At 43.2% G+C, this 12,030-nt stretch overlaps 1 protein-coding gene across 1 annotated transcript in view; it reads right to left on the bottom strand.

The window, feature by feature from the left end:
* LOC124798075 (nicalin) overlaps nt 1-12,030 on the bottom strand; it is a 123,063-nt gene that overhangs the window by 94,910 nt on the left and 16,123 nt on the right. Inside the window, exons 3-6 of the mRNA XM_047261315.1 lie at nt 10,288-10,435; nt 1,681-1,775; nt 1,522-1,605; nt 391-600 (exon numbers count right to left, since the gene is read on the bottom strand). Coding sequence (XP_047117271.1) covers nt 391-600; nt 1,522-1,605; nt 1,681-1,775; nt 10,288-10,435 — 537 coding nt within the window. The remainder of the gene's footprint in view (nt 1-390; nt 601-1,521; nt 1,606-1,680; nt 1,776-10,287; nt 10,436-12,030) is intronic.

The following is a 12,030-nucleotide window of genomic DNA, read 5'->3' as shown; positions in this document are numbered from 1 at the left end:
TGAAACATGATGGTAACAGGTACACAGGATTGCCATTTTAATTACAATGGAATTCACCTGAACTGGCCCCATGTGACTTCCTCCTGTTCCCAAAAACAAAGGAAAAAATTCATAGGCAGGGTCTTTCATCCAACGAAGAGGCTACTGCAGCATACAATAATGCTCTAAGTGACTTCTCTAATGAAGCTTGGATTGAGACATATTCGGTGTGGCTTCAAAGATAGAAAACTATTGCTCATGCAGAGAATTTGAAAAGTTGTAACAGTTATATTGCAAGCTTAAATAACATCTGTTAAATGAACAACTTAAACTTTATGCCATTATGCTAGCCTAAGTTAAAACATTCAAATCAGTAAATAGATAAACTGAAGGTTTTGCTTGTTAATATACCTGAATAATTGAAGTCTCAACACCGTCTAGTTGGTCTTCAAGCCATTTCTTGCTGCCATGATAGTTGAATTTGCCAGCACCTGACAGGAGGAAGACAAGGTTGTATCGAGCATGTGTCTTTGGACTTGAGTACAGCCCCGAGAATAGTCGTGCCAGCTCCAGAAGCATCACCACTCCAGAACCATTTGAGTCCGCCCCAAATGACAACTCCTGGAAAGTACTTCACAACTGAAACCGACAGCACTGGTTTTAGCAACCTGTCATGTTACTGAAGTGGAGCTCACGGTCATAGCTACAATGTAAGTTGCACAATATTTAATGCACGACAGTGTTGGTTACATCTATGGTGTAAATAAAATACAAAACATCAAACACAAGCCCTTAACATTATCTCTGTCCACATCACTACACAATGTTCAGACTTCTGTAAAGCTGTAAATTACCAACTACACTTTTCACTGATAAGCAAATGAAGTTACTCGAATGAGATTTTCACTCTGCAGCGGAATGTGCACTGATATGAAACTTCCTGGCAGATTAAAACTGTGTGCCGGACTGAGACTCGAACTCGGGACCTTTGCCGTTTGCGGGCAAGTGCTCTACCAACTGAGCTACCCAAGCACGACTCACGCCCCGTCCTCAAAGCTTTACTTCTGCCAGTACCTCGTCTCATACCTTCCTGCGAACCATGCAGTAAAGTTTGGAAGGTAGGAGACGAGGTACTGGCGGAAGTAAAGCTGTGAGGACGGGGCGTGAGTCGTGCTTGGGTATCTCAGTTGGTAGAGCACTTGCCCACGAAAAGCAAAGGTCCCAAGTTCGAGTCTTTGTCCGGCACACAGTTTTAATCTGCCAGGAAGTTTCAAATGAAGTTACTGTTTCAATGAAACACTCAGTTTCTTCCTTTGTCAATTCACAGAGAGTACTAGTCAATTTGGAAGGCACACACTGTCCTTCCATCTTCTTTTCCAGTATCAGCTAAGTAATATATATCTGAGTGAACATACCAATAGAGTCATCAATCTAATCAGAATTTTGTAGGAGTCAAAATAATATTTTATCTATGGGCCTTCCTTGGTTTCTAGTTATTCATTTATGTGTATAGCTATGGAAACAGGACAGAAAATTACTCACAGGAGCTACACCAAAGCTATCATAATGTGCCACAATGGCAATGGTTGGCAACTTCTCTTCAACTCCATAACCAGATAATTTACCCTGTAATTTGAATAAGAAACAGTTTTAGTAACACTTTCATGCATGTAACAAAACATTTAAATGATTTTAACATACCTGTACAGTTGCAATATTAATATCTCCTTTTACTGATGCTTGTCCACTAGCTATTACAACTTGGTATCCACTCGCTGACACAGCGTTTAACATAGCTGCAATGTAAATGCGAAAAATTAGCAGATTACTGTCAAAGATGAAGCAAGTCACTATGTAGGCCTAATTTACAGAAAGTTGGTAAAAATTTGAAGAGAAAAAATACAATAGCATATACATTAGATAATGCATTACAAAGCAAGATCCTAAACTACTGCAAGGAAATCCCGTACGATTAACAAAGGGGTGTCATAAAGGAACTTTCTATCTTACAAGGAGAGGCCAGACAGACCCTGTGACAACTGATTTTGATTAACTTCAGCACACCAGTCGTGGGCCATTCTAAAGTAACTTCAGTGAAAGGTTTTATCTCAGTATTCTCTATTTTTGTAACGAAGTGGGTCACTGCTCATGACTCAGAATTTATTCTGGTTAAGGTGGCATCATTACAACACAAAAGTAACAAAGTTTTGAATAAAACTATTAGGTACACATCCTAACATTTTCTGAGAAATCTAAGAATTCCTGATTATTGCAGCTATATTTGAGGAAAGCTCTTGCTAAATGGAGAGGTAGTCAAGTGGTATCACTATATTCAGACCATGGTTAACTTTTGGGATGCACTTTCATATCACAAACACAATTTTTTAATCTCTGACAAGAGAAAAAAGCTGTAATGAAATTTATATTCTGTCATTTTAGGTTACACAAATTTTATTGTGGAAAAAAACCAAAAAGATCAGAGTATGAACTCTGATGGTACATGTTTGAGCCTTAATGCCACATTTTTTCGGGACTGTAATGAAAGTTTTCTTATTTTTTTTTTTAGTTTAAAATAACCGTATATAATTTCCATGACAGCTTCACTCACCTATCAAAGAGCAAAATATACTGCAATGAATACAATTCAAACTGACACACACTGATTTTCACTGTGACCTAAACAATAGACCTATACATCTCTTGACCACTGTGCCAGTTAACAAGAGCTTTCCTCCTCAAGTGCATCTACAATGGATGAAGAGTAATAGTACTAGAGTTTTTCTGAAACTATACCTAACAAGTAGAAATGAAACTTGCTTATCTTTGAACAATGGAAAGCCTAGGACAGAATAAAAACAAAAGGGAAAGGAGAGATTGCTACTCATCACACAGGTCTCAAGTAGCAAAGAGACAAAATGAAAAGAAATACATCAACTTTAGGCCAAAGAACTTCAGATGTCGAAAACACACACACACACACACACACGGCCTCTGGACGCTAAGGAGACAGTGATTCTTGGTTTTCTACTTCTGGAAAAGAACTTTGTTCGAAACCCAAAATGTTTCTAACATTCTTCCCATCATGCTTGTCCACAACTCAACACCACCTCTGTTTAGCATGTAGCAATCTATCCTTTCTAGATTATTGTTATTCCATAATGATTTCACTGGGTCAAAAATGATCCTGTGTCATGCATTTTGACCTCTTAGCATTTTTTTATGGAAGGACAGAGGGCTAAACACTTTCACAGGAGCTAGTTTTAAGTCCCTTTCAAGTAGAATACTGTGAAGTGTTTAAATAGTGTCTCACAGTATCCAGCTACTCCTTGTTTGAATTTAAAGTCTTGATTTTATTATTCAGATTTTTCAGTTGTTCTAGAAATCTATTAGAAATTTAACACTTGCAACAGTACACACTTTTCTGTACACAGATTAACCCTTTCCACTCCAACAGCTAATGGTGCTTGACATTGCAAATTTTATTTCCACTCCAATGTTGAGCCTCATTTGACAAAATTTTTCAAAGCTTTCACATGTTCAGTTATCAAATCTGACTGCACTGGGTGTCAATGCTGCATAGTACGGCCATAAAGGGAAGCCTGCATTAACTTGGTACCAAACTGTAGCAGTTGTGTTGATGTATTGTCACAGTGATTATATTCAAGGTGTGAAATGGCTAGTAGTTCATGCACAGTCCTTTCTGAAAATATAATGCGACTGGATGGATAAAAAAATCTATTCTCCAAGTGGCAGGATGAGAAAACATATATAAATGGTAAGAGAGAGATTATACAGATTCTAAAGGAAGGTCTAAGTGAAAATGAGTGTTTGGTTTTGTTTTGCTTCAAGGCACAAAAAACAACTGAGGTCATATGCACCCAAGTCAAAAATATAGAACACGAAGTCAGAGAGGAGTTAAAAAATGACTATATGTACAAATTGACATAAGAGAAGACAGCTAGAATCAGGCACGCGAAGAAGGGCTAAAAAAGACTGTACAGAAATGGAGGTCCAAAACTAAAAATTAAACAGCCTTTGCCATATTGCTTTGGCAGATAAAAAGTACAACACGGTCGACAGCCCGCGTGTCATTTGCTAAAACGACCAATGACTCAGACGGCAAACTCAAGCGGGAACGTAAATGGTTAAAAAATGGGCATTCTGTCAGAAAGTGGCAGACAGTTAAAACTTCAGCGCAATGTGTACAAAGCAGTGGGGTAGTGCCACTTATCACGTGAAGATGGCTAAAAAGGAAGTGCCCAACACACAGCCTAGTTAAAATTACCTCCTCCTGGTAGGAGGGCTGAGATGCTTAATAAGCCGGAGCTTATTCCCGGGAAGGGAGGACCATTGGCGATGCCAAAGGTCACCTTCTCCTGACAGATGGCAACACAGAGATCATCGGAGGGACTATAGGAAATAGCGGGCTGAGATATAAGGATTGCAGCCTTGGCAGCAACATTAGTAGCCACGTTTCTGGCAGACCGCGATGGCCATGAACCCACAGAAACATTACACTGGCTCCACCAAGAGTGAGCACAGGACAGTTTTCCTGGACCTGCTGCACTAAAGGGTGGGCAGTGTACAGCACACAGACTTTGAAGGGCAATGAATGAGTCTGAGCAAAGGCCACAATTGAAAAGGCTGTGTCGCCAGATGTATTCCGTGGCCTGATACAAGGTGAAGAGCTTGGCTGTAAATACTGTGGAGTGTGCCAGAAGCCAACATCGAAAGACATGGGTGCCAATGATAAAGACACACCCGACCCCACAGTCAGTCCGAGAGCCATCAGTGTATACATAAGTACTATCGAGAAGTTCCATTGAAGGTGATGAAACTGAAGGCAACAGATTGAGGCTGGAGTAGTATCTTTAGGGAGCGAATGAAGGCCAAAGTTAACTGGGCCCCTTAACAATGCTGAGAAGGTGAAGGGTTCACACCCACCAGGAAAGTTGCACGTAGTGTGAAGTTAGGCCACCATAGCATGTGCCGATAGCAGACTCCAGGAGGTAATAGAGAAGAGGGAGGAATAGGACAGGTGGGCACGCATGGCAGACGAACAGAATGCATACCTGCTGAGGAGAAGGTTGTGGCACTAAGACAGTGGTAGTCCAGCAGCTTCAGCATACAGACTCTCAACCGGGCTTGTGTAAAGGGCACCCATGGCCAAACGGATGCCATGATGGTGGACAGTGTTGAGATGGTGTAAGAGGGATGGATGTGCAGCAGACGCGTAAACAAAGCACCCACAGTCAAGTTTCGAATGGACAAGGGACCAATACAAACAGAGGCAGGTGGTTCGATCGGCACCCCAGGAAGTACCACTGAGGGCCCCAGGAAGTACCACTGAGGGCACGTAGGACATTGAGGGACCACGTACAGCAGGCTGCCAGGTAAGATACATGGGAGGACCAAGAGAGTTTCCTACCGATTATGAGCCCCAGGAATCTCATAGTTTCAACAAATGGAAGGGCAACAGGCTCAAGATGTAGAGACGGTGGGAGAAACCATTTGCGCCACCAGAAACTCATACAGATGGTTTTGTCAGTGGAAAAGTGAAAGCCACTGTCGATGTTCCACGAGTAAACACAATCAAGACTTAGTGAGACAGGACCGTGGAGAACTGCAATAGATGATAAAAACATCAACAAAATGGAAACCAGAGGTGCCCGGCAGGAGACAGGACATTATAGGGTTAATGGCGATAGCAAAGAGGATGACACTCAGGACAGAACCCTAAGGCACACTATTTTTCTACATAAGTTTGTCCGACAAAGCAGAACCCACACGCACCTTGAAAACTCGGTCTTGTAAAAATGCCTGAAGGAAACAGGACAGGCGGCATTTGGCAGTAAACTGCAAGACTTGAGCCACCACACGAGCCGGGCATGAATCATACGTTCCATCACCTTGCAAATGCAGCTGCTAAGAGGGATGGAGTGGTAGGTAGAAGGAAGGTTTTTGTCCTTACTGGCCTTAGGTATCTGTAAGACAGTGGCTTGATGCCAGCGTCCGGGAAATGTGCCCTCCGCCCAGATGCAGTTGTACGTGTTAACCAGAAAGTGCTTCCCTACCAGAGAAAGGTGCTGAGCATCTTAATGTGGATGGCGTCTGGCCCTGGGGCAGAGGATCGGGATGAACTGAGAGCACGATCGAGCTCCCTCACAGTAAAGGCAGAGTGTAGCACTCAGGATTTGGAAAAGAGAAGGTATCGCCCAAGCCGCCTCCACTTGTTTCCGATGGAGAAAGGCGGGGTGATAGTGGGAAGAGCTCAAAACTTTCACAAACAGGCAGCCCAAGGTGTTGGAGATAACAATAGGGTCCACGATGATGTCGTCAGATACTGTGAGGCCGGAAATTGAGGAATGGATCTTGGTTCCAGAGAGCAGTCTGAGGTTGGCCCACATGACAGAGGAAGCAGTGGAACTGTTAAAAGAATTAGTGAATGAAATCCAGCTAGCTCTTTTGTTATCCAGAAAAATGTGTTGACACTTTGCATGCACCTGTTTATAATGAATGCAGTTCGCAATCATATGGTAGCAGGTTAATATAGTGGAGAGCACATCTCTGAGCACAAATTGTGTCGCGGCATGCCTCAGTCCACCAAGAGACTGAGACACGACGTAGTAAGAAGAAAATGCGGGGAATGGAATGTTCTGCAGCAGTAAGGATAACGTTTGTGAGATATGCTACCTGGTCATCACAACTGGGGAAATCTTGTTCTTCAAAGGATGCCAGGGAACAGTAATGCTGCCAGTCAGCCTTAGGGAGCTGCCATTTAGGCGAGCATCTGGATGGGGTAGGAGTGAGCAAACGGATAGCACACGGGAAATGGTCACTCGAGGAAGTGTCAGAAAGAAAGTACCACTCAAGAGTAGGGGGCAAGCTGGGTAGTTCACAAGGAGAGGTCCAAATGGGAATAGGTGTGTGAGGATTCTGAAAGGAAAGTGGGTGCTCCAGTGTTACGGCAGAAGAGGATAATTTGGTTAAGAAGATCAACCAAGAATGCACCTCTCTGACAGGTCCTGGGAGATCCCCAAAGGGTACAACACACATTAAAGTCGTCGGGAAGCAAAAATGAGGGAGGTAGCTGCCCAATAAGTTGAAAGAAGTCTGCCCTGGTGACAGCGCATGACGGAGGGATGGCACAGAGGGTAAAAGTCAGGTGGGGTAGGAAAAGGCGAACTGCAACAGCTTGAAGATTGGTAGTCAGGGAGATAGGTTGACTATGAATGTCATCCTGTATGAGCAGCATGACACCCCCATGAGATGAAATGCCAACCTCAGGTGGAAGATCAAAAGGAATTGGCAAGAAAGGTGAAAGCTCAAAGCAGTTGTGAGGGTGCAATTTTGTTGCATGAACGCAGAGTACAAGGGGACGCTGCAATGCTAAAAGCAGCCGTAAATCCTCTTTGTGCGACCGATCATGATGAAGAGATGTAGGTGTGTCACCTACCCGGCTGCCGAGTGACAGCCTGGGAAGAGGTACTACTACAGGGCACAGAAGCAGGAGGATCCTGCTCCATGGGGTCCACAGAAGCATCAGCTTGCTTGTGTGGCCGGTCTATGCAGTCCAATGCTGAGAAATGGTTGTTGGTGCGCATCGGCAACACGGAGGCCGGCCTGGCTAAGGTATCATGTGGCGACACCATCTAAGAGGAGCATTGGGGTGGCAAAGGAGAAGACCGTTTGCCTTTGGTGGACTTCTTCAAGCCTTTCTGGTTAGAGGAAGACTCAGGTATTTGGCTGGAAGAACGGAGGAAGTCTTCATGTGAGTACTTCTCCTATCCTTTCTGGCCTACCAGTTGTGGAGCTCGTGGCTTCGCCCTTTGAGGCCAGAGTTTGATGGCTTGTTGCACAGCTGGACAGGGGGATGGCGATGCTACCTTGACACTGGGCGATTTCACAACCTCAGAGCAGAATTGAAGGTTGCATGTCTGTGTGGTCATGTCCTTCATGGAGTGAGGGGTAACAAGAACAGGATTTTAGGTACCAGACGGAAGAATACAGGGTTTGCGACTAGCCAGTAACTTGCGACCGACTGGATAAGGCAACTTTTCTTTTACCCGGATATCATGAACAGCCTGCTCATCAAGATACACTGGACAATCCCGAGAGAAGGCACAATGGCCACCATTCCAGTTGATACAGCGAGGAGGAGGAGGTGGACAATTGCCCTTGTGTGCATCCCTACAACAGGTTACACATTTGGCTGAGGGTCAAGAAGATGTTCTAGTGGGGTTGAAACGATGACACTGGTAGCGACGCATTGGGTTCGGAATGTATGGCCGGACTGTGATAATTTCATAGTCTGCTTTGAGCTTGGGCGGAAGCACCACTCTATCAAAGATAGAAACAAAGTGCAACTGGACACTAACGAGTAATCTACCTTTTTCATTACACAGTAGAAGGCAATGACACCCTGATCAGAGAGGTAAGACTGGATTTCGGCCTCGGTTAGACTGTCGAGCAGCCTATGTAAATGACACCACAGGAACAATTCAGAGTTCTATGGGCCTCGACACGAACAGGGTAACCATGGAGAAGCGAGGCAGCTGGCAGTTGCTGTGCTTGAGAATCAGAAGTGGTCTGAAAAATCAAAGTGCATTTCTGTAAACAAGAGCACAGGATTTCACAGGGCCAGCAATTGCATCAACACCTTTATGAATAATAAACAGATTTACCATAGCAAAGGACTGACCGTCTTCAGCACATGAGACCACAGGGAACAGTGATGCAGCAGCAAGGGTCGTTGAATCATTAGCCTCATTATGTTTATGTTTCATAGATGTTGACTGTGAAGATGATTGACTCATTGTGAGATAATCCCCATGGTTGCCAGAGTCTCTGATGGCGTGCTCCTTCCAACTGGGGACCTCTTCACAAGGGGGTGCACCTGTTTTAGGCAATTGTTCACACCTCAGGTCGCACCTTCGGAACACCTGACAGAGGGACCAGTAAGCATTTTGGGAAGGTTGCAACACAGGCAATCACTCCTCCCTGGGCCTGGCCTGTACCAGGGGGTACATGCGAACCCTACTTGTTGACCCGAGGCTGGGAGTTACGCATTACCCAGTCGCCTGTTATGTGTCACACACGTGAGCCAGCCTTCAGGAGCGCACAGGGAGGAAGAAGGAACCTCGAACACTGAAGCGGAGGAATGAGAGGAGAAGGGAAACAAAGACAGGAAAAGGGAACGAAAGGCAATGGTCAGACTGTTTTTATGTAAGTGACAGACAATGCAGAACATTCCCAATAACACACCAGACATGTTCTCCAAGGGAGGGAAAAAAAGAATACGAGGATAGACATGCAGCACAGAAAGGAGAAGATGGAAAGGCTGGGGCCCTGTGGTAGCAAAGCATGAACCTGCCAAAGAGTGGCAAGCCTCCTGGGGGGCAAAAATGAGAGTGATAACAATTTTGATAATGACAGTGATTCATTTCCACCAATTGTTTTGTATTGACATGCATATATAAATATATTTGAATGCAAGCACACTTTTTGTTTTAATTATACCCTAATTATTGGTCAGTGGCCTCCTGTTTCCACTAAGGGACACACTGTGGTGCGCTCGCTGCCTAGGTGGCACACGGAGATGCCCTGTGTCTACATTATGGAGTGTTAGAAAAGTTTAAATTCCTTTTCCATCTATTGCTCAGTAAGTGAATATGGCAGTTCCTTTTGAAGGAGCCCATACTATTAACCATAAATTGTATGAAGACCTATATATACAGTAACAGGAGAGTTAGAATTCCTGCACAGAGTTCAATAATTGACAATGCGGATCATGCTGACTACCTTTCTGGACTGCGAAATCTGCATCTTTTAATGCTCAAAGAATAAGGCCAGGCAATCTGAACTCCAAAACAATGGTGGGATGGCACACACATGCGCCCCCCCTCCATTAATCACCTCACACCTCCCTCCCCCCCAATCTCTCTCCCACCTGGGATTCTCATTATAGTAACATCAACAGACAATACATACAGAAATAACCAGAACATTTCCCCCGTGCAATTTGTTAACAATCCACTAAATTATGAAAAAACAGTCTTATGTCCACAGGTGTGTGCATTTTGGTGTCTGCATGGGTACATGCATGAATGTACGTACTTCTAATAGAGAAAAAGTACGAACTTGAAATTTAGTAAAATACTGTTCTCACTGCACGTTTATAGGCAGCACACCCAAGTTACCTATAGGCAAATGGTTGCCTTTTGAAGTAATAATTATTTTTAAGGGTATTGAGTAGTCCATTTGACAACAATGGAGCCCGAAGAATATGATTTGGATGAAAACCATTACCTTCTGCCGCTGAGATTGATCTTTCATCTGATGAATAGCTCCGTGCAAGATTTTCAAGAACTGTCTGGATTGCTTTTGTCCATTCAATGAAATAAACAGGAATTGGAACCTCTTGCTCCAACATGGCACGTTCCAGTTCAAGAATATGCTGCAAATAAATGTCCATGACAATATTTGAAGGAACACATGTAGCTTTGTAAAAAAAAAAAAAAGAGGGTAGAGGCAAACATCAAGTTATTTAAAGCAGAATTTTATCTTCATTAATTGAAGACATGGTGGAGGGCAAAAATTTAAGATCTTACACATTCCTGGCTCGTGGCATATTGTACCTATGTCCTTTTCTCAGCCCCATTCAGATCTTACTTTTTATCATATAAAAAATTACAGGGTGGCAGAATACTTACTCTCATGATGTGATATTGTAATTACTTGCTGACAGGAACACTTAAAATTAGAAGAAAAACATTACCTAGCTACCAAATATTTTAGTTTATTTATCTATTTTATTTATTTGTCCTCAGACCATTTAGCGTAACAGTATCTAACATGTCACATACATCACAGAAAAATCACACACTTATATACAAAGTAGGACAAGATTAGGTGAGGACAGGACAGGTTCCACAGCCACAACAAACTTCTTGAAGTTTCTCTGCAACAGCTAATGCAGGAAACTAATTTCTTTCATACTGCTACCAAGATTAGTGTCCAGACAATTACAAAAGACAGGAACTGAAATTTAGAGTAGCAAAGCAATAGCAGAAATTTTAAAATCTGTCCTCAAATCCAGGAGTACAGCTTCAATTTACAGGGTGACAATTATTGAACTAAAAGAAAAAAAAGTAAATTAGTTACAAACTACAGTGCATGCACACTTTATTCAACATGAAGACATCACTACAGATATTCGGATTTAGGTCATGACATATTCGATATGCCTGCCATCATTGGCGATGTGGCACAGATGAACAGTGAAATTCTACATGACCCACTAAAGTGTCAGAATATCAATGCTACCAATTACCTCCTGAATGGCGCTTTTTGATCAACAATGGTTTTTTGGGCTATTGTTGTTCACTTTGTCTCCCAATAAAAGGAGCCGCATGTGTTCGAAGAATACGGCAGCCCACTGAGGTGCATGCCAGTGGCCTCTGGATACCCTAGAGCCAGAATGTGGTCCCAAAGTGCTGCACCAGGACATCCAACACACTCATACTATGATGGAGTCGAGCTCTGCCTTGCACAAACCACATGTTTTTGAAATAAGGGTCACTTTTGATAAGAGTGATGAAATTATCTTCCAGGTAGTCATCGTGCCATCTAGGAATATTGCACCGATTATTCTGTGACTGCACATTGCATACCACACAGTCACCTGTTGAGGGCGAAGAGACTTCTTGATCATGAAATGAGGATTCTTAGTCCCCCAAAATGCCACAATTTTGCTTATTGATGTACCCATCCAAAGTAAAGTGGGCTTTATCATTAAAGCAAACCATATTCACATCAAAGTCCTATTCATCAATTCTGTGGACTATAATCTTGGCGCAACAACCACTGTTCCATGGACCTGGGGCTTAATGGATGTCAGGTTTCAATTTTGTATGTGAAGAGATGCAGGTCTTCAAGAACAATTTGTCGCAATGTCTCTCAGCTGATTCCCACCTGTTGTGCATCTCATCTGACTGATTTCCTGGGGCTGGTTCGAAACACAGCATGTGTCTTTGTGATGTTTTCAGGCAT

The sequence above is a fragment of the Schistocerca piceifrons genome, chromosome 5 (assembly GCF_021461385.2).
Source record: "Schistocerca piceifrons isolate TAMUIC-IGC-003096 chromosome 5, iqSchPice1.1, whole genome shotgun sequence".
NCBI lineage: Eukaryota > Metazoa > Arthropoda > Insecta > Orthoptera > Acrididae > Schistocerca > Schistocerca piceifrons.
The sequence above is the reverse complement of the archived record's forward strand: the minus strand, read 5'-3'. Positions and strand labels throughout refer to the sequence as shown.